General features: G+C 45.2%; 1 protein-coding gene across 1 annotated transcript; it reads right to left on the bottom strand.

Annotated features, from left to right (window-relative positions):
- Positions 1–255: 255 nt before the first annotated feature.
- LOC124671266 (serine/threonine-protein kinase SIK1-like) lies at positions 256–19,237 on the bottom strand. Its single transcript, XM_047207655.1, has 8 exons — positions 18,940–19,237; positions 18,578–18,784; positions 18,347–18,471; positions 12,114–12,326; positions 9,926–10,285; positions 9,386–9,781; positions 8,582–8,659; positions 256–417 (listed from the first exon to the last, which is right to left on the bottom strand). The coding sequence occupies exons 1-8, from the start codon at positions 19,235–19,237 to the stop codon at positions 256–258; spliced, it is 1,839 nt and encodes a 612-aa protein (XP_047063611.1).
- Positions 19,238–23,355: the final 4,118 nt, after the last annotated feature.

Here is a 23,355-nt window from a genome sequence, read left to right on the forward strand (position 1 = left end):
TATGTGGTACTTGTCAGTGTTGCCGGATAGTGCGTTCAGATATGGACTTTCAGAGGATCCATGAGTTCCTGTCTCGACTTCGCCCAGAGTTTGAGCCTCGTCGTGCTCAGCTGTTTGCTCGAGGCCGTGTTCCTATCTCAGAGGTGCTTACTGAGCTTCGTGCTGAGGAGACTCGTTTGCGTGGTGCTGGACTGCTTGGGACACCCTCTGTTCTTGCTGCTCGAGTTCCCACTGCTCCTGCACCGCCACTTCTTCCTACACCAGTGCCTGCTGCTTCTGGAGGAGCCCGCTCTTCTCGCGGTGGGGGTCGCTCTCGCCCTCCTCGGTTCTGCACTCACTGTCGGAGGCCTGGTCACCTTGAGTCTGACTGCTACCAGAAGCAGCGTGGTGTGCCTCCTCGTGCTCCACCCTCAGCACCTGTCACCACCGGCTTCACCGAGCGGGATATAGTGCGACTTCGGCGCCTCCTTGCCTCCTCCGGCTGCGCTTCGACGGGTACTGCTGCCTCCGCGGCTGTTTCCTCTCCACAGTCAGGTACATCTTCGTGGGTTCTGGATTCTGGAGCTTCTTTTCACATGTCTCCTGATTCTTCCTCTCTTTCTTCTCTTCGACCTCTTCCTCTTCCTGTTAGTGTTCTTACTGCCGATGGCACTTCTCTCCCTGTTGCTAGTCGTGGCACTCTTTCTACTTCCTCCTTTTCCGTTCCTGATGTTTCTCATGTTCCCCGTCTTACCATGAATTTGTTTTCCGCTGCCCAACTCACTGATTCTGGTTGTCGGGTCATTCTTGATGTTGATTCTTGTTCTGTTCAGGACACTCACACTCGGGCCCTGGTTGGGGCTGGCCCTCGGTGCCGTGACTCCCAGGGACTTTGGGAGCTTGACTGGCTTCATGTTCCTTCTTCCCACACTCCATCGACCGCTCCATGCGTGCTTGCTGCTTCCACCACCGCCTCCTTTCAGCAGTGGCACCACCGTCTTGGTCATCTATGTGGTTCACGCTTGTCATCTTTACTTCGTCGAGGTCTTCTGGGGCCTGTCTCAGGAGATGTCTCGCTTCAGGGTTGTCAGGGTTGTAGGCTTGGTAAACAGAATCAGTTACCTTATCCTACTAGTGAGTCTGTATCTCAGCGTCCATTTGATTTGGTCCATTCTGATGTATGGGGTCCGGCTCCCTTTGCTTCCAAGGGGGGCCACCACTACTATGTTATCTTTATCGATGACTTCTCTCGCCACACTTGGATTTATTTTATGACTTCTCGCAGCGAGGTTCTCTCGATATATAAGCGCTTTGCTGCCATGGTCCATACTCAGTTTTCCACGCCTGTACGTGTCTTTCGGGCTGACTCTGCCGGTGAGTATATCTCCCAGCTGCTGCGTGGTTTTCTTGCTGAGCAGGGTACTCTTGCCCAGTTTTCCTGCCCTGGCGCCCATGCCCAAAATGGCGTGGCTGAGCGCAAGCATCGCCACCTGCTTGAGACGGCACGTCGATGATGATCGTTGCCTCTCTTCCTCCTCACTTCTGGGCTGAGGCTATGTCTATTTCCACCTATCTCATCAACCTTCAGCCCTCCACAGCCTTGCAGGGTGGTATTCCTCTTGAGCGTCTCACTGGTCACACTCCTGATTACTCGACTCTTCGTCTTTTTGGTTGCGTTTGCTATGTTCTTCTTGCTCCTCGTGAACGCACCAAACTGAGTGCTCAATCGGTTGAGTGTGTCTTCCTTGGCTATAGCCCTGAGCACAAAGGATATAAGTGTTGGGATCCTATTGGTCGTCGGATGCGCATATCTCGGGATGTCACTTTTGATGAGTCCCGTCCCTTCTACCCGCGTCCCTCCTCCTCTTCCTTCTCGGTGGATGATATCTCTTTTCTCATGTTTCCCGACTCACCTCCTCCTGTGCCTCCGGTCCCTACTCTGCCGAGTCTCTCACCACCTTCTCCTCCTTCACCCGCCAGACCCCCCTCTCCTCCCTCACCACCGTCCCCACCCTCCACATCTTCCCCTCCCATGTCACCTTCCTCGCCTACGGTCGTCCCTCCCTACCCTTTTCACTACTCCCGTCGTCCCCGTGAGGATGATGCTGCTTCTCCTGACATGCCCTCTACCTCTGATGCGATGCCCTCTCCGTCCGAGCCGACTCACCATCTTCGTGCTCGTCCTCGTCCTCCTCTTGATCGCTATTCTCCCACTCACTACGGTCTTTCTGCTGTCCTTGAGCCGACCTCTTATCGGGATGCCCTTGCTCATCCCGAATGGCAGCTAGCGATGGCTGAGGAGATTGCTGCTCTTGAGCGTACTGGCACTTGGGATGTTGTCACTCCTCCTTCCTCTGTTCGTCCCATCACCTGCAAGTGGGTCTACAAGATCAAGACTCGCTCTGATGGTTCTCTTGAGCGCTACAAGGCTCGACTTGTCGCTCGCGGCTTTCAGCAGGAGCATGGCCGTGACTACGATGAGACCTTTGCTCCCGTGGCTCACATGACCACTGTTCGTACTCTTCTTGCCGTTGCTTCTGTTCGCCACTGGTCTGTCTCTCAGCTTGATGTGCAGAATGCTTTTCTTAACGGTGAGTTAAGTGAGGAGGTATACATGCAGCCACCTCCGGGCTACTCGTTCCCGATGGCATGGTCCGTCGTCTTCCGGCGCTCTCTCTATGGCCTTAAGCAAGCCCCTCGCGCCTGGTTTCAGCGTTTTGCCTCTGTCGTCATCGCTGCTGGTTTCGTCCCTAGCGCACATGACCCTGCGCTTTTTGTCCACACATCCTCTCGTGGTCGGACTCTGCTTCTTCTCTATGTTGATGACATGATCATCACAGGCGATGACCCTGAGTACATTGCCTTTGTCAAGGCTCGTCTTCGCGATCAGTTTCTCATGACCGATCTTGGTCCTCTCCGCTACTTTCTTGGCCTTGAGGTTTCCTCTACCTCCGATGGCTTTTATATCTCTCAGGAGAAGTATATTCAGGACCTTCTCACTCGTGCCGCTCTTGGTGATGAGCGCATTGTCGAGACTCCTATGGAGCTCAATGTCCACCTCCGTTCCACTGATGGTGATCCTCTTCCGGACCCGACTCGCTATCGTCACTTGGTTGGGAGTCTTGTCTACCTTGCTTGTCACACGTCCCGACATCTCCTACCCGATCCACATTCTGAGTCAGTTCATGGCTGCTCCCACTAGTGTCCACTATAGTCATCTTCTTCGTGTCCTTCGCTATCTTCGTGGCACTATCTCCCGTCGGCTTTTCTTTCCTCGCTCCAGCTCCTTACAGCTCCAGACCTACTCAGATGCTACCTGGGCTAGCGATCCAGAGGATCGCAAGTCTCTTTCTGCCTACTGTGTTTTTCTTGGTGGCTCTCTCATTGCTTGGAAGACCAAGAAGCAGGTTGCAGTCTCTCGTTCGAGTGTTGAGGCTGAGTTGCGAGCGATGGCTCTCTTGACGGCTGAGGTGACTTGGTTACGCTGGTTACTTGCGGACTTTGGTGTCTCTGCTGACGCTCCGACTCCGCTCTTATCGGACAGTACTGGTGCCATCAGCATTGCGCGTGATCCGGTGAAGCACGAGCTCACCAAACACATCGGTGTTGATGCCTTCTATGTGCGTCATGTTGTGCAGCATCAGGTTATGGCTCTTCATTATGTGCCTTCAGAGCTTCAGCTTGCTGACTTCTTCACCAAGGCCCAGACTCGAGCACAGCATGGTTTCTTTCTCTCCAAACTCAGTGTTGTTGATCCACCATGAGTTTGAGGGGGGTGTTAGAGTTGTATAGTTCCTTTTCCGTTATTCCCCAGTGTATGAGGGGCTTACCTGCACATTGTCACACATGTACATGTACTGGCCTATGGCCCTCTGTGAATACCAGTTGCTCATTCACAACACAAAGCAATTCGTGAAATGCATGGCGTGTCAAATAAGTAGGTGAGCAACAACTCTAAAAATGATTGACCAGATTTTTGTTGAACTAGGACATGATATGTGTGTCATAATAGGCCTTGTGCGCACAACACTAGAACAATGTGTCAGGAAAAAAACCATCATGGTTGATGCCACTCATCAGGTATGGGAACGTTGTGGTATACAAGGAAACTTAAAGGCGTATGATCGGCGCGCATTGACAAATAAACGGCTCACATCTTGCGAGGAGGCAAAGGAGATACTTTTGTGGGCGTTCAGTCCTTCAATTGTTGAATCTTACTGTCTTGAGCTTATCGACGCATGCAATGGTACTTATAATTTGTGGAGTCCCCAATTATTGAATCTGACTGTCTTGAGCTTATCAACGCATGGAATGGTTCCCTACACAACAGTTTTAGCGGATTGCTTCCGGCTAGCTCACCGGATCGGCAATATAGTGTTCAAACACTGTCCTCAAGAGGCAAACAAGGTGGCGCATAACCTTGCTAGATTGATTCAAACTCTGTAATAAAGTGGACGGATGATCCTCCACAGTTGGTGTTAGCTGATGTTTTGGATGATGTAACTTTGTTTAGTTAATAAAATGTGTCGTTTTATTAACACATAAAATGCTGCACTTTCTCTGCAGTTTCCTTTAACATGGCCACATTAGCATTGTTACTTTCTGTTATATTGTGATCCAAATTTCAAGAAGAGGCTAACTTCTGACGAGCGGAGCGAGGCCCGTCGCCGGTATGGATCGTTGCCACCGTCTATATATTTTCCCTGTAAGCCGCCGCTAGGGTTTGGTCGCATCATTGTACACCCACGGCGTTTGTAAACACCACCGAAATAGTGAAGTTTTGCTGGCTGGCGCCCGTGGTTTTTCTCTTGTGTGTTGCAAGGGTTTTCCACGTTAAAATCTCGTGTCCCCCTGCAGTGTTTTACCTTTCGTTCTTCGTTTATTGTGCATCTCGATTTATAACACTTTCTCTACAAACGTAACCACTTTGTATGATTGTATGCTTTTTATATGTAGGATTCTGAATCCCAGAAGCGTTAGATACGAGAGTTTCACTAGTAGAAAAAGAGGCTTTCATACCACCATATTAGTTCCCAAAATATTTGAACCGCGACTAATGTGGTCTTTAGTTGCGGTTCTGCAGGCGAACCGCGATCGAAGGTCTGGACCCAGGGCCTCGGTCGACAGCTGGTGTACGGACGGACCTTTAGTTCCGGTTGGCCTGACAGAATGAAGCTTGGGGAATGCAAAAGAAGGAACATCCATGATGTTGGGTTCATTGACCCACATATCATTAATAGATATGTGTTCGAAAAATATCCCAAAGACGTGGAGAGTGACCTGTACAAGTTTCTTACAAAGCAGGAACTCAAAAGTGAAATTATATTTCCATAACATTTTGGGTGAGTGTTTTCGTCTTGTGCACATTCTCTTTTGTTTACTCCATGTTATGTCTAATCGATGAGTTTTTACGCATGAATGTGCATGTAACGTGTCCACAGGTTCTACTGGATTCTGCTAATAATTCAGTTTGACAACTCCAAAGTTCTCGTCATGGACTCTCTGAATATGGAACCAAAGCATTGGATCGGCATAAGATTAATGCTGCAAAAGAAATTATTTTCAATCATTTGCACCCTATATCGGCCTCTTTCGTTCATTTCCTGATATCAATTAACTAATAACTCCCTTGTTTATTTAATTTCTTTGCCCTGTAGGATTTGGAAACGGTTCAAAGATGGAATAACCGGTGAATTCAAGATGAGCTAGCATTTAGAAGGTTAGCTAATGTGGATACTCAGCCATCGGGGACCAATCTATGTGGATACTATGTTTGTGAGTTCATCCGGGGACACACCTCTGAGCGGAGGGCTCAAGATATCAACTTGCGGAGGAATGGCTTGCGGAAGAAGCTTAATCCAGAAGCTCGCTTCCGACTAATTCAAGAGGAATTAGCATGATTTTTGATGAGGAAAGCCCTCCATCCTAAAGGAGAACACTATTACAAGGACTAAGAACTTCTGCTGCCGTAAATTGTATATGAAAACTTGTTTGAAGTTGTATATGGTCACCCGAGATTGAATATTGTATATTCCTCTTGAATTCTTCTTGTTTGAAATTTCAAACTAGTTTGAAATTGTACATTCATATGCATCAACCTGTAACGTGTATATAGTAGCGTAGAATATGTGTACTGAAACTTCTTTGAAATTAAAATAAAACACAAAATAAAATATAAAAGAAATGAAACACAACAAAAAGAAACCAGATTTAGGGGGGTTAAAACCCTAAACCTGCGGAGACCTTTAGTCCCGGTTGGTCTGGCCAACCGCGACTAAAGGTCGTCCGCCCCGACGGACGCCTGCCGTCCACGTGGATGGGCCTTTAGTCGCGGTTCGTAAGCACCGCGACTAAAGGGGGGACCTTTAGTCGCGCATAATTAGCCCCGGTTTCTAATGCGGGACTAAAGCCCGTTACCAACTGGGGACTAAAGCCTCTTTTTCTACTAGTGTTTGAACAATCACTAGCTAATTCAAGAATGGCTTTTGATTTCTAAAAGCAATTAGAATAATATTTTTTAGTGTATACTGAATATCAATCATGATTTTTGGCATAACAATATTTATGGTGCCTATATATAAAACCATCTTATTTTTAATCTGTAATAAGATTGTCTAAAAATACAAATTTCTTTAAAAAAAATGTATATGCACTTAACATAGACGGTGGCGCAAAACTGCAAACATCCTGAGAACCATGAAGTATTGGGCTCAATCACAATCGCATGCTAAGACCCAGACGAGCTAGGCACAACAGGCCAAACACGGCATGTATGCATGTATATAGTAGATAAAAAATGTGCTACTTCTCCATTCTCCAATATATGAATACGTTTTCGCAAGTTAAATTAGCTTTGCAAAAAATTCTCCTTTGATTCATAGAATAGGAAAAACATAGGAATAGAAAAAATATAGAATTGGGATGCATGCATAGTTAAATCCTATAGAAACATGTGTTCTTTTTGATTGTGCCAAAGGAATTTTTCATGAAGTATGATCTCATGTTGTTTTTCATAGGATTTGCACTAAAAGATTCCTATAGAATATGTTCCTAGAATCAAACAACTAGTGTAAAAAAAAATCTCATAGTATTTAAATCCTGCACAATTTCTATACAAATTCAGTGAATCAAAGGAGCCCTTATATTAGGTAGTTACTATGCAGCTGGAACCGCTACATCCTACAGTCCACATAGGCCGGTCACCATTCCCTTTCATTCATAAGATTTGTGTAGGATTTGAATTCTATAGGAAAATTTCATACATAAGTTGTTTTGTTCATTTGAACACATCCTATATATGGAAAGTAATCCTATAAAATTTGTAGTGCAAATCCTATAATAAAAAGCATTAGTTCATATCTCATGAAAAATTCCTTTGATACAATCAAGCATGCTTCATCATGTAGGATTTACATAGGACTTAAGTATGCATGACATCCCAACCTATATCTTTCCTATTCCCAAGCTTTGCCTATCTTATGAATCAAAGAAGCCCTAATATATTGCTCCGGCAGAGAAAAAAATTAATAAGCAACCCACTACAAGTATGCAAATTTGAGCAATTGCAGAAGATATAGTATAGTATCAGCTCGCCAAGCCAATTTATTTGACGCATTACTCCACGCATGAACCTGAGGCTTCCAGGGATCAATCCAAGTGGACAATAGGTACTCCAAAGAGTAGGTCTTATCTACATTTTGCGCTCAACCATGGCTACCATTAATGCCACCCAGAGTCCCCAGCCAGAACTCCAGATTTAGTGTGTACAGTAACGTGATGGTCAAATGAATAACATGACATGTTTAAGTAGCGGCTAGCGCGTGCGGGCTGCTGCATTAGCAGGGACGGAGCCAGCTTTCAACCTTGAGGGGGGCAAAATAGTGTTGTAAACTTCATGAGGGGGGCAGAGTAAGCTAAATTAGCAAGAAATTACAGTTCTAGTGAGAAGTATTCTTCATAAAATCCAAACCATAGGGGGGGCTGAGCCCCCCCTCGTCCCCCCTTGTCTCCGTCCCTGTGCATTAGGTGGCGTGTTCAAATCTTCACTCCCGCGTATAATTATATATGTGGGACCCTCATGGGCAAAGAAAATTACAAAATTTAGGTGAGTAGAGTGAACTGACATCTCTTTTTTCTTATGATTATGAAGGTTTATTTTGAACGTGAGGTTGTATCCTAAGTCGACACTCACATTATTGTGAGTAATATTGTATTTGCGAAACAAAGTCCTATTTAGTTGCGAAGTAACATGAGATTCATCATTCTTATATTTTATATTCCATTCACGAAATAAAATGAATTTTAGGTTAATAATAGTCCAACATCGTCTAATATTTAAATACTATTACACACACTAGGTACTCTACATGCAAAAATACAACAATTGGCATCTCAGCCAAATTATCCCATAGTTTTTGGAAATATTTGACGATGAGAAATACCAAATATTGAAATAGAAAAAATCAACACATAGTTTTTGGAAGTACATGAAAATCAGAAATGCAAAATATTCACAACTATAGGCATATAAGTATTATTTAATTTGCATGTTGTATAACTGAGTTTTTCTTTAGGAATCGTATAGTTGAGTTGCTAGACTCACCGTGCTGGTTGTGCCCGCTTCCTCTTCAAATTGTTGATCACCAGTCACTCGCCTAGACAAACGTGCTGGCAAGGAGGCCTGCATAGTAACCAGCAAAATATGTATTTTCAATCAAAGTATCCAATTATAAATAAAATTGAGCTGTGTGTGGCCGTAATGAATAGAGACAAAAGGGGATCATGCGAAAATCCCACTTCTAGTTCACTTTGTGGTATCTAGTAGAATATGAACTGGAATCATAAAATGAGAGAGAAGTGTGATTTTGACGGGATCCCTCTGGACTTCTTACTAGTGAATTGTTCTAATCAACCAACATATTTAGGTGAACTTTGGCTATGAGTTATCCATAATAATTCCATTAATCATCAACCCCTTGTCAATCTATTGCATTATGTTATCGAGAGCAGAGAATTGTGCAAATTTGATTTGCGAGCCTATAGACTTGTAATAATTTTTTTTTGTTTCGGACAAGAATTGATAGTTTTTACCACTACCTCTACCCTATCTATTATCATTTCACTGATCAACTTTCCCCATAATGATATCTATAAAACCTAATATAGTCATGATATATCTGCCATTTTTATTTTTCTATGGATGCCAGGTTGATAGGGTAAACTTTGAATATAAAGTTTGACATTTCTTCATTGGCTTTATGCAACAAAGCTCATGAACGAGACACTAATATGAACTCTCTTTCTTGTAATAAATTGATCTAAAAAAATAAACAATTTGATTGCTTGTAATTCTAGATGTTAAGCCTCTCCTAATGTCCCAAAATTTTGTCTTGATTATGTGCCTCACCTTGGATGATGCTTCTAGGACAACGTCCAACTGCAGCATGTGCACTACTCTGCCCGGAAGTTCTTTGAATATGTCATTAGTGATGTCGCTGGTCTTAAATTCCTCGTTCACAATGGTGCTCACAACAACTACCATCTCCTTGTTACCACCAGGACATGGTGCTCCATTTTGTGCAGCCCTTGATATGACAATATTCACAACTGATCGTGGTGACAAAATCTTTTCAGTTACCGATGAGGTGTACTGCATGTATGGTGAAACGACAATGAAAGCCACGTAGTAATCTGTAACGTTCGTAAGTTGCACTGAGGATGACACCATTCTCTTGTGATTAAAGGGGAGGCGGAGCTCCAACGGGTGCATCTGGATCAGCTCACTTGAGGAAGATGAGCTTGTCTAGAAGAATATATGAGAGCGCCAGATTAATGGAAGATGGTAAATTGCGTGTAGGACTCGGTAGCTATACATACATAAAACGACAATAGAATTTTGAACAATGGTTAAAGATCGTAACATAATCAGATGCTTTATAAAGCTTACCTTGGAGATTATCTCTTGTGGGGCAATCGATTCTTCAGGTAATGGTGGCTTGTCACATAAAACTGTCAGTTTGACCTCATCAACCACTTCACCCTCGTTTTTACCGAACATATCTTTGGTGATTGCTTCACTTGTAAGATCCTTATTAACTTTTGTGCTCTTCACACTGAACTCGCCAAAATACTTCACGTCTTGTGGTGCCTTTTGCGGTGCTTGCAATGCTATGCTAACAGTGCATATGGATCGTGGGGGAACAATTCCTCTGTCTGGAACTGTGTGATATTTCAGTAGGCCAATTTGTTGGATGTAGAAGCCAAAGTAGTCATTTGTATCATTTGTTAGCTCAAGTGAGCATGGTATCTGCTTGTTAAGCTCACAGCGAAAATGCAGATTGAGTGGCTCAATCCAAAGCATGTCCACCGGGCATGGCTGCAAGGGAAGAGCAAGATGCATCAGGGCCAACAAGCACACTACTATCGTACTAACTTTTTTACTAAAAAAAGCGCAAACAATGCCAAAGCTACTAGCTTTATTAACAAAAAAAGTTCAAACAAGAAAAAGAACAACACTCACCAGTGCCTCTCTAATATGGCTAGGCAAATTCGCTGGGCATTCATGTGTATGACAAGAGGTGCGTATGTCAAGGTTTTTTTTCTCGGGCCACTTTTTTTACCGGAGGGCACCGGACACTAGTAGAAAAAGGGGCTTCGGTCCCGGTTCATAACGGGCTTTAGTTCCGGATTCGCAACCGGGACTAAATTTGCGAGACTAAAGCCCCCCTCCCCCCCTTTAGTCCCGGTTGCTTACGAACCGGGACTGAAGGCCCATCCACGTGGGTTGCAGACGTTCGTCGGGGCGGAGTACCTTTAGTTCTGGTTGGTGTGACCAACCGGGACTAAAGGTCTCTGCAGGTTTAGAGTTTAATCCCCTAAATCTGGTTTTATTTTGTTGTGTTTTCATTTTTTATATATTTTATTTTGTGTTTTATTTTAATTTCAAAGAAGTTTTAGTACTTATATCCTACGCTAGTATATACACGTTACACGTTGATGCATATGAATATACAATTTCAAACAAGTTTAAAATTTTAAACAAGAAGAATTCAAGAGGAATATACAATATTCAATCTTGGGTGACCATATACAACTTCAAACAAGTTTCCGTATACAATTTACGGCATTAGAAGTTCGTGGTCCTCGTAATAGTATTGTCCATCAGGATGGAGGACGTTCCTCATCAAAAATCCTGCTAATTCCTCTTAAATTGGTCGGAAGCGAGCTTCAGGATTAAGCTTCTCCCGCAAGTCACTCCTCCGCAAGTTGATATCCTGAGGCCTCCGCTCATAGGTGAGTCCCGGATGAACTCACAAACATAGTATCCACATAGATTGGTCCCCGGTGGCTGAGTTGAAACATTAGCTAACCTTCTAAATGTTAGCAGATCTTTGAATTCACCGGGAGAAAATGGTTGGGGACTAATGGGTGGTATTGAAGCCCTGTTTTCTACTAGTGGGAATTAATGGTTACCGCGAAATCTCGGAAATCTCAGTTATTTACCGACCGAGTTAATTCAAACGAATTTTGAAGTCAATTTTTTTTGAGCCAAAACAAAGAAAACTTCCATCCAATTTGTATAATACTCTTTGCTTGGACGAGTGGTCGGAGTGTCACACCCTAAACAAACATGTCGAAAGCTCGAGCCCTGCTAGTTGCAGTACGGGCTTTTTCAAAAAAAAAAATGCCCCGCGCGAGACTAAACTGCGCAAAAAAGAAATGTGCCACCCAAAGAATTCACATCTGAGACCTCGGAACCAGCCACGGCGCACATTACCACCAGGCCATAGAATTATATCTTCTTACAATTGCCTTCTGCCATTTATTTCACCTTCCTTGGAAATTAAATTTTAAATCAGTCCGAATTTTTTTTGAACGGGGTATCAGTGTTTTTCGGAGGCACGAGAAATCCGGTTTCCGCCGATATTTCGGATATCTCGGCGGAGAAAAAAATCCCTTGGAAAGAGCATTCTAGACAGGAAAGCCACGCTTTTGCAAGAATTTGCCGCCCAATAATAATTGGACTTGCGTGAACCTCTAGACATCTTTGCTAATTCAATGACGCTCACTGCTTCCATAGCTAGTCTAAAATGATAGGGATTTTGAGGTTGAGCATAAAATATAAGAAATTTTACCTGGCCAAGTGTAGGTTCATTAACATCGTTGATGTTCTCACTCTCGCTTTCCATTTTGTTGAGATCATGAATAATATCCGATATGGATGGCCGTTTTTCTGGATCAAAATTTTGACAAAGTAGCCCTATTTGGATGCACTTGGTCACTTGTTGGTGACCTAATGTTGTCTCCATCTTTAATTTACCCCACCGGCTCATCCATCTTCTAAGTACCTGCCACATCACATAGGTAATTTACATATTATGATGCAAGTGTTTAAGGAAAAATATGTCTTTTCACCAAAAAGAACAAACACTTCTACAGAAATGAAAAAGAAAAAAACAGCATTTTTCGTTGCTCCAGAAACCACGTTAATCAAAGTTGTAACTTTGATTCGGGTTTGACCTCTGACGGTAGGATCAAAACTATTGTGTAATTTTTAACTAGCAGAATCGTAGAAACGTAGATTCTACTAACCATAATGTGGAATCACAATAGTCAATTTGCATCGTGATCAAGGCGATCCTCAATGATTTTGTACTAGGGAGGGTTGAAAGTGCATGCCTGGATTATGGAATTATCTCGCTTATACCTAAGGTGAAGGGGGGTGGACACCGTCAAATAGTTTAAACCTATTGCCCATATTAATGTTGTCTTTAAATTTATTGCTAAGGCATATGCCTCTAGGCTGGCCCCGATAGCGCACATGACAATAGGCCACAGCCAAACGGCGTTCATTAAGGGTCGATGCCTGCCCGAGGGCGTGCTGGCATTTTTTAAGTTGGACTTTGAAAAGGCGTATGACAGACATAGTGGATTGGGGTTTTTTGAGGGAGGTAGTGTTGAGGAAGGGGTTCTCGGCAGGCATTGTCCACCGCCTGATGTAGCTGGTCTCTGGCGTGAGACTGTCCCCTACTTCAGAAATGCACGGAGAGTGCGACAAGGGGACCCGCTTTCCCCATTCGTTTTCATTTTATGGTTGACGCTTTGGCGGCCATCCTAGCAAAAGCAAATTCAGCGGGGCACATACAGGGAGTTCTATCCCACCTAGTTCCACGGGGATTCACACATCTACAGTATGCGGATGACACTATGATTATGGTTGAGCCAAATACTTTGGGAATATCCAACCTCAAGACTATCTTGCTCTGCTTCGAGAACATGTCGGGGCTCAAAATTAACCTATCCAAAAGCAAAGCGGTGGTGACGGGTCAGTGTCGCAGAAAAGCAGAGGGCTGCTGACTGCCTGAACTATAAATTGGGTACCCTCTTGATAAAATATTTAGGTCTCCTGGTGTTGGATAAATCTCCTAACAAAGAAGGTGGGCCATAGGGTTGACCCATGGCAAGGTCTATTCCTAGGCTCGGCGGGTAAGCTTGAACTGACCAATTCTAGCCTCTCGAGTCTCCCCATGTTTGCGATGGGTATTTATCTTCTACATGACTCAACGCATGGGGCGATGAATAAATCCAGGTCCCGCTTCTTCTGGGAAGGAGTGGGAACCAAAAGGAAGTACCGCATGGTAGATTGGGCCACGTTCTGCAAACCTAGGGAATTTGGGGGTCCGGGGATCCTCAACAATAAGTTCATGAATATTGCCCTAATGCTGAAATGGGTATGGAGGTTATACCAAAACGTGGAGGGTCTATGGGTGGACCTTATACGTGCTAAATATCTGGGCAACGATGACCTTTTCTCGCTAGCTGTCCCGATGCGGGGATCTCGGTTCTGGAATGGCATAAAGAAGATCAAATGGTATTTCAAGATGGGAGCGAAACACCAGGTCAAGGACAGAGCCCGGACTTATTTCTGCTTGGATTGGTGGATAGGGCTAGGCCTGCTGAGGGTCAGTTTCCCGCGTCTTTTCGACTGCTGCGATAACTCCTTTGCTACGGTGGCTGGGGTGTGGTCTGCCGAGGGATGGCACATCAGATTTAGGAGGACCTTTGGTCTGGCGGAATCGGTGGAGTGGTCCAACCCGTGCAGGATTTTTGACCTCCACCCTTTCGGGCATGGACAGGATGTGGTGTCATGGGGGTTGGAGACTTCTCGGGAGTACTCCACTCACTCCATTTACCACAGACTGTCCATGGGGGCAGTGATAACCCTATTCAAGGACGTTTGGAAGAGCAAAGTACCGCCTAAGATCAAAGTTTTTTTTGTGCCAAGGTCGCCTTCCATCCGGGGACCAATTGGTTAAGAGACATGGCCCCTCTAACGGGAATTGTGCTCTTTGTTGGAACAGACATGACTGCTCACATATCTTCTTTGGCTGATCCTTAGCCAGATTTATGTGGGCAGGACTTCTGGAGCTTCTCGCTTGTAAATGGCAATTTTTGGCTATCCTTCAGGGACTGTTGTGACCCCCTCTTAGGCTAGCTTGGTTTTACCTTTGCGGCCCAATTTTGGACCCTTTGAAATATTAGAAATAATCTAGCTATTGAGGGGAAGATGATCAACTCTCCAGCTGACGTGATGTTCCAAATGTCGATGTATATGTAGAGATGGAGGGTATTGGTCATACTGACGGACGGGGGCTATTCGACGCAGCGCTGGAGGAGATTATGAGCTTTACAACACAAGAGGCCATGCCATGGACTTTATGTTTCTAGTTTTATGAGTGTTGCCAGTACCACCCATAGCCTCTTTCCGTATGAAATGTAGTTTTTGTTTGGTTGGGTGGGTCTACGACCCGTTGTGTTGTATGCTGCATCTTGTTGGTTGTGTCGTTTTATTTATAAAGCCGGGCATGTTGGCCTTTTGTTTATGAATTGGTGTGGTCTAATTAGTAATCCGGCGCTCCTAGATTGAACCTAACCCATGGGAGGAGGCGATGAATGGATGCATGTTGGCAGGAAGGAGGGTAGGAAGAGAACCTAGGAAATGCCAGGTCGTTGTGGGCCAGCCTTGTCAGCGGCTGCGGACCGGTCGTTTTCTTCCTCCTCACCTACCACGTCGAGTTAACAGCATGCTCGCCTTCGGCGCCAGCATTTGCAGCGGCATCATTGAAGCCTTCCATCGATGGGGCACACATCGACGTTAATGGCCGCCAAAGCCTCCCCTCCCCCCGCTATAAAAACCACCCATCGCGCCATTTCTTCACCATCGCGAGCAGAACACCGAGCATATCCCAGACTCTTCCCCCACTGCGCCTTGGAGTGATACAAAGGCAACGATGCCGCCGAATGGCTTTGGGCAGAGCTGGCTGCTCGCCGACGAGGCACGGGCACTCTAGCACGCGCGGTACCCTGTCCCTCCATACATGCGCTATTCGTCGGGAGGGGTGCTAGCTCTGGCGGCTTGCCGTGGCACCTGTGCCAGTCGGAGTGGCGCGTAGTGCGGCCAGCTACGACACCTATTCATCGGTCCTCACGCTGGAGGAGCGCAATGACCCCCGGTGGGATCCGGACAACCACGTGTGGTCGGCGTTCTTCGTGCGGCATCGCGAGGACTAGATCGCCGCCTACAACGACAACGGTCTGCTGTAAGTAAACAACAACACCAATGATCGCGGAGCAATGGTGGAGCGGCCCATGGGTCCTTGACCACATAGCCGACGGGAATAACCCCCCCCCATTGATGATGTCACCACCATCCCCCAGCCGCGCACAGGATGGATGTGGGGTGCGCGCCGCCAGCAGGCATCATTGTCCTCGCGCTCCTCGTCACCACGCTCGTCTTCTTCATTGGCGAGATACTTGCCGTACTCGACGCCTTCGCCATGCTATCTCGCGTCAGTAAAGGACGAGCACGAGGACCTCTCTCGTAGGCACACAAGCAGCAACTTCGTCTTCTATGGCCGACGCGCCCCTTCTCCTACCCAAGGCCGCCTCCACCTTGTCAAGCCGAAGCACGAGGCCAAGAAATGGACGACGCCGTCAGAGAACAAGGCGGCCTCCCTCCATATGAAGGTGGAGGAGCACCCGGAAGAATTTTCGGGCAAGCGCAACGCCGAGCGCGCCTTGTTCGAGGAGATGAACGAATTCATCGCGGTGTGGTCGGTGTCAGAGCCGCTCGAGGAGGCCGAGGGTGCACATCGCCTCGGCTTCTTCGTCCACTGGTTGGACGACGGCTAGGGCTGCAGCACCTACCCACCACCAAAGAACGAGCCCATCGACGACAACAACTAGGACTAGACGGCGGTGATGTACCGGCGCCTAGGCCTCGGCCGTGGCCGCCATGAGGTTTAGATTTTATATTTATGTGTGTTTTCTTAATTACAAACTATCACCGAACTATCTATGAAATCGTTTTTTAGTGAATTTAAAGTTTGAAATTTTTTTATGGGGTGCGCAGCTGGGAGTCAACCGTCCCCTATTTCCGTGTGCACAGCGGCAACCCCATACGGCCCAAACACTGGGCTACGCCGGAGACTGTACGAGGCCCGAGTGGAGTAGCTAAGGTGTTGTGGATGACGCTGCTTCCAAATTGTTAATTGTTCAGATGTTGTAGTGTTGGGTCAACACGGTTGTGTTGGCTCTTAGGTCTAGATACATATGTTAGGAAAAATATATTATAAATCCATTTCAAAATAATGTTAAGAAAAGTAGAATTGTTTTTTCTATATATCCGAATATTTCGTAGAAACATTATTTTAAAGATAAAAAATACCTCGCGAAAAGCTATTTCCTAGCACCGAAAAGAGAAAAGTGTACGTACCCACGCAACTTCTATATTTGAAAATAAAGAACCCCACAACTTAAAAGTGGCTCACATAATCCCCACAACTTTACAAAATAAGTCAGAGAATGCCTAGACCCAACTTAAGCTGTTTGTGAAGGTGTTTTTGCAGACGTCACTACACGAAAACGGTACAGTGCCCGTCAGCACAGCCCTATGCCGACGGTGACCATCGGCCCACGACCGTCGGTAAACCATGTTGACGGCACAACAAAAGAACCGTCAGCGCATGGTGAACACCTCCTGCTCGCCGCCGATCCTTGACCCGCCTGCTGTGTGCCGCACCTCCTCTTCCCTCCACATCCACCCCGCCACAGGGAAAACAACCATAGGGGAAGGGGCGACGGTGGATGGAGGTGGCGGCCAAGTGTACGGGCAGCAGTGATAGCGTGCCTAAGATTAAGGAGGCCGGCGCCGGGAACCCGTCCCTTGTGGAGGACCTCCTCGACCTGGGGTTTGGATGGCAGCTAACCTAAGAGGCCGAACACGAAAGTTAATTGATCGACAACGCTACGATGCATGCAGAAGCGGACAAGGAGGTCTAGGACAACTGCACGCTCACTTATATCGTGATGGAGGTCTCGTACGGGACGGACGAGCTCGGACAGCGATGAATCCGTCGAATCACATGGCGTCTGGAGCTCGGGAAGACGAGCATGATTCCCTCGTCTCAGGGCTCCATATCCCGATTCCTTTCGGTCAATAAGAACACGGCGACAAGGCAAGCAGGGCAACGTGGTGCCAGCACATGCTAGACAAAATAACATTTTTTCGCAAAACTTCGAATGCCAGCTGCACACGATTTGTGGAACTACTCCCCAATATTTTTTCTTAAGTTTTAGATATTTTTAAATATGTATTTTCAGCAGTGGTTGTATCTACCATGGTTTTGGATACCGGTTTGAAAAAACCTCAGAGGGGGCTGAGATTTCCGGTAACCACGGTTACCGGAGATAACCGGTCAAATACCGGACGAAAATCTCAAACGAAATTAGAATTTCAAACTGAAAAATCTCTAAATATTTTTTTAAATAAGGTTTTGAAGAGAAGAAAGTGAAAGATTCGAACAATGAGTTGGGCCATAGAGTTATAGTGGACAGCAAACACGTACGATTTAAGTTGGCTAACTAATCAGCCTAAATTCAAATCAAATTTCAATAGACCGAGATTTTTTGGCTGATAAATTCATTACCGGAGGGGGCTGAGAATTCCGGTTACCGGCGGTAACCGTGGTATTCCAACCGGTAACCAAATCCCTGGTATCTACACATATGAGCTAAATGGGGTTTCGGGTCACAAATCCTTAGTTTGCTCTATTGCGGATAAAGAAATGTGATTGCTCTCTTTTGTACTGCTATTTAGAAACCGACTGCTAATTGCTTATATTTGTACAGTACAAGCAAATTGCAGACGGCAAATTGAAATAGATAGTCCGTTAGGTTAGGACTCTGGAGAAAATACTTTCCATTAGGTGGGAGGCGACACAGGGAAGGAGAACACAAAGGCAAAACTATTTGTTATTTCACATTATTCTAGAAAAGGGCTATGTACAAGAAAGTACAGATCACTTACACTATCATTATCAGTGTTGACGGACCTACGTCCTGTCACGAGTTCCAAAATTATGACACCCAAGCTGTAGATGTCCGACTTCACTGACATCCTTTTACCTTCTCGGCACTCGGGGGCGCAATATCCTCTGCATGGTAAACAAAGAAATATTTCAAACAAAGCGCTCAGGAATATAACATAAAAAAGACTTATATTGGTTAAACGCTTACAGTGATATAAAACTATTTTTACTCAAGGTTTGTGAGTTTTCCTCGGGTCTAGATAGACCAAAGTCTGTAATTCTTGGTAGCATATCGTCATCTAGGAGTATATTGGAAGGTTTCAGATCCATATGAATAATATGCTTCTCCTCATGAAGATATTGCAAGCCCAAACAAATTCCCTTTATAATCTTATAGCGTGCATTCCATTCGAGTCCTCTTAATTCGTCTGCATGTGAAGAAAAAAACAAGAGTAGCAGGGAAGCATGAGCTATTCAAACATTTCACACTCAATGACAGAACAATTTTGCCAAGCCCACTTCTTCTGTTAAAATTTCATTTGTGATATGAAAAAGTAAACGTAAAAAAGACAATAAATAAGTAGTGAGAGGAGCAGCAGAGCAATACCATCAATATATGTATCTAAGCTTCCATTGTTGAGATACTCGAAACACAGCAATCTTTCTCTGATCTCGGCCAAAACATGTTTCCCATCAAACAGTACCGGTTTCTTCTCTGTATTAGAACAGAAGCCAAGAAACCGGGCTATATTGGGATGGTCAACCTTCAGCAGGCTGTTAACCTCGCGGTAGAAAAGCTTCTCGTCGATTGTATGGATGTTCCTGATCCTCTTGACAGCAATGACACTTCCGTTACTAAGGACACCCTGTTTAACTAGTTTTGTGAGCATTTATATCATGTTGAGCTATCTGTGATTTTTTTTTTCGAAAAGTTTGCACCCAGAGGATCTGTAACACCAATATGTATGGAAGTACTTCAGCAGGAAGTTAATTTACCTTGTAAACATCTCCAAATCCACCATGACCAATTTTTTGCTCTTCAGAGAAATTGCTAGTGATACTCTCTAAAAGTGACAGCCGAAGATTGGACGGCTTCATGCTTCCATCAAGTATACTCTCGAGGACACCCTGATGCGTATATATGTCGCCCATTCTAACTACAACCTGTGGTTTCAAAACTGAAGCAACAAGGAGAGTTAGGTTTTGCTTGCAGAAATCTTTGGGAACCGATCATTAGCAGGCCATTAGTGTGCTCTCAAACAAGTCAAGTACGCACTTAATGGAGACTTAACCTAGTAAAGTAAGTGGACGGCAAAGCACAGACCGGAGCGATGCGTGGTTGCGTAAATTGATATCAAACGATGTTACTGAACAAGGAAGATTAAGATGTATGTCAAACTATACCACTATTACCGGAAAGGAAACATGCATGAGACGAAATTAATTATTTTCCTGCGCAGTAGAATTCAACATATGCACGGGAAATGCTGATAGACTTAACAATAATGAATTGGCAAGAATAATTCTGCGCAGAAGATTACCAACATGTCATAAGTATGTAATGGGAATGAGCATACGCACAAACCTGTTAGCAAATGGGCGAGCTGGGCAGGCTTGGAGGACATGGGCTGGAACTGTACTATATACTCACAAGTCCAATCACCAGCACATTACACGCGCATTATTTTGACATAATGCGGATCAGTTCACATGTGCATACAATATTCCTCACACATGGGATACCACAAAAGTCAACACCCAGCGGCCTCCATTTTAATTTCATAACAAAAAAGCCTAGTGTAGTAGCAAACCAAATGCAAAACAATCATTTTACAAGTAAGATCAAATCAAATAGCCTGATCACCTGTAGATTAGTTAAAACAAACTGCGACTATCGTGCACACCATCTTTTTTCCCGTAATACATTAAACATCACTCCACCTCCTCCTATGGACTGATTATGTGCGCAAAGCCTAGTAGGCGTCAGTTTTAATACAGTTTTATAACTCAGGGATGGTTAATTAGTTTATGCACAGAGGTTCGTACGCATATTTTTCATGAAGAGGTCGGGTTTTAATCTCATTTTCGAAGAAAAAAAAACAGGCTTCTTCCCATTCTATGTGGAAGGTTCTATTGTAACAAGATATTTTGTTCATCTCTTTGATCAGGGAAAGACCCCATCTGAAATATCCTCTCCCCTTCTGGTGTAACTCAATAAAAATACCGGAGGGGCATCCCCTACTGTTTCCAGGTATTAAAAAACTAGTATAACAAGCTGCTGCAGACACTACCTGTCTGCAGTGGCGGGACCTTACAGGGTGTCATGATTTGAGAAGCCACCTCAATGACCACATATCCATGTGATAACCACATCAGTATAACATGCTTCACATGCATGCCGTCTCAGGGAAACCAATTTCAAAATCGGCCAGGATCCAAACGGGATTGGTTTAGAAGTTCAGGATTATGTTCTGGACCCTTTTAAAGCTAGAGGACCAAATATGGACTTTTAAGAAACTAGTCACGGTTGGTGCATGTTGGAACTCAATCTCTCGGCTCCTCTTTTTTATCTCTCTAACTTGATTATTCTTCACGGGCCATGGAACACCAGTTGGCCATTACCTACTTCTTTAGGGCCAGTGATAACCAGTTGGTCATGACCTTCTCGTCGTTGGAGGTTCCACATAAGATTGAGCTCAAGCAAGTTTGGCTTCATATTGAGGGTGTACCGCATACACTACGTCACTTCTTGGGTTGTCGTCTGTGAGCTCTTTCTTGGGCAAGACTTTGGACGTGGATCTCCTTAATTTACGGTGTCGTGAAGTAGCTTGTATTCTCGTTGCAATGTATAATAATGATGTGCTGAGGAAGAAGAAGGATGGTAATGGTCCTTATGTAAGCTCTGATGTGGTGGTTAAATTGAAAGGTTATGATTTCCGTTTTTGTCGTGAGATGACGGGTTAGGTACCAGAACCAGATTTTGTTATTTTGTGTGGCTGAAGGAGATGGGAAAGGCCAGGACCATGGGGATGCAATGGATACATCCGACTCCAGGACTTGACCTTCGGATACCGTCATGCCTCAGGACTATGCAGACAGCTCATGCACTGTTTGCGTTGACACCTTTAACCACACACCCGCAGACCCCACACAAAAAAGAGGTTGTGGCAGCACTGCAAGCGTCGCACCCATCGCTTGAGCGACCACCGATTATTCTACAGAACTTGGCCTCCTCTCATTCCATGGTTTCACCACTAGAATTGGAGCGTGCGATGTCTTCTGCAGCGTCGATGCAGCGACAGATGGTGCCGTCACCGCCCTCTATTCCGGCCTCTACATTGCCATCTTCTGCATCGGCCGGGGCTGCTCTCGGCAACCGGATCTAGGCCGACCGCGAGGACCTCAGGGCATGGCCAAGCAGGCCCGAGGCAGGACTCGCACTATGGGGCGTATGGCGCTGGCTTACGTGGGTCGGCCACCTCCACGGGTAAAGCAACTCAGTTTTGTTTTGTTTATCATCTTCTTCTTTTTGAAAGTTGTAGTCTTCATAGGGTTATTGAAGGATGGCTTGTTATTCCCTTTGTTCTTGTTGTAGGGTTTCTTTTTGTTGTGGGTATACTTTATGGGTAGGCCAACGACATGGTCTAGATCCGGCAAGCCCGGGTGGCCCAAAGATGGTGATGGTGGCATATGGCCCATCGGGCGGCCCAGTTGCTGTTGATAGAAGATGGATGAAGTTCAGCCCAGGAACAGGAGCCGGATCCCAACTGACCTACATAGTAGGCGGATCCACGGAGGCCCATGAAGTACCCGGATCCATGACGGCAAGATTAGATGTAGGTGGATCATTGACGTGCAATGTATATTCCGTACTTAGGCATCTTGTATTCCGGCTAGGACTCTCCGTGTAAACCCTAGATCCTGGCGCCTTTATAAGCCGGATCCCGGGAGCCCTAGAGGCACAATCATAACTCATTGTAACAATGCAAATGCGCCCAGATAATTCCAGACAAGAAGCAGTAGGCCCTGTCATCGAGCAGGTGTTCTAAATCTGGGTAAACCGTGTATCACCGTTCCGAGGACTCTCAGTCCGATGGCCCCTACTTCTTCTCCCCTCCGTGAGGATCCCTCCTCTGGGGTACCGTTGAATAGGCAACGACACTTTTGCACCATGTTGGCGCTCGACCGACCCTCTTCTTTCTCGATAGTATCCTTAGCAGAACTTTCTCCTCAACATCAATAGTCTATCAGATTTTTAACTAATATCTTATGTTCGAGATTTGTGGCGAAGTTTCTCCATGTAGGAGCAACTTAGCGATAATGCATCCAGCCACAAACTTGTCTGGTAAGTCACACTTAAGGAGTTCAATCTCTTTCACAATGCATTGTATCTCATTAACTTGTTCAACTACAGAACGGTTGTTCACCATCCTGAAGTCATGGAAGCTCTCCATGATGTACAAGTCACTGCCTGCATCGGTTGTATCGAATTTAGCATTCAGTGCATCCTAGAGCTCTTTTTCATTTGTTACATATACACATCACACAGACGATCAACAATAACACTCTGAATGCTTCCAACAAAGAGAGTTTTGGCTTCCTTGAACACTATCAGATGAGCCAGAGCGTAGTCTTAATCTGCCACCTCTCAAAGTGCACACAGGTAAATTTATCCGGCATCAGCAAAACCAACCATTGTTAACTCAGGAAATTGCCTAAAATTATGTTTTTAGATTGTTGGATAATTAGGCACAATTTCATGATTAATTCCAGAATATTAAGCATGACGATATCAACTCCTAACATGTGAGACTCGAATATACTAGATGCATTAATCAACGTGAACAGTAGCAGAGCATACGATACAATAACCATCACTAAACAGATCGGGATATGTCGCATGTATCGATCTAGTGGAGGTGGTGGAGGTGTAGTAGTCGCCATTGCAGCAGCAACATTGTTGATGATAACGTTGGTGAAGACGGGTCGAAGTAGACGGCCTTGAAGA

Source organism: Lolium rigidum, chromosome 7 (assembly GCF_022539505.1).
Source record: "Lolium rigidum isolate FL_2022 chromosome 7, APGP_CSIRO_Lrig_0.1, whole genome shotgun sequence".
Lineage (NCBI taxonomy): Eukaryota > Viridiplantae > Streptophyta > Magnoliopsida > Poales > Poaceae > Lolium > Lolium rigidum.

What these genes read in the sequence shown, in the direction of transcription:
- LOC124671266 (XM_047207655.1), bottom strand. Translation starts at nt 19,237, where the DNA reads ATGCTCACAAAACTAGTTAAACAGGGTGTCCTTAGTAACGGAAGTGTC. An exon ending in ATGAACCTACACTTGGCCAG is followed by an intron (nt 10,286 to 12,113) that starts GTAAAATTTCTT and finishes CTTAACAAGCAG; the next exon opens with ATACCATGCTCACTTGAGCT. An exon ending in TCCTAGAAGCATCATCCAAG is followed by an intron (nt 8,660 to 9,385) that starts GTGAGGCACATA and finishes GTTACTATGCAG; the next exon opens with GCCTCCTTGCCAGCACGTTT.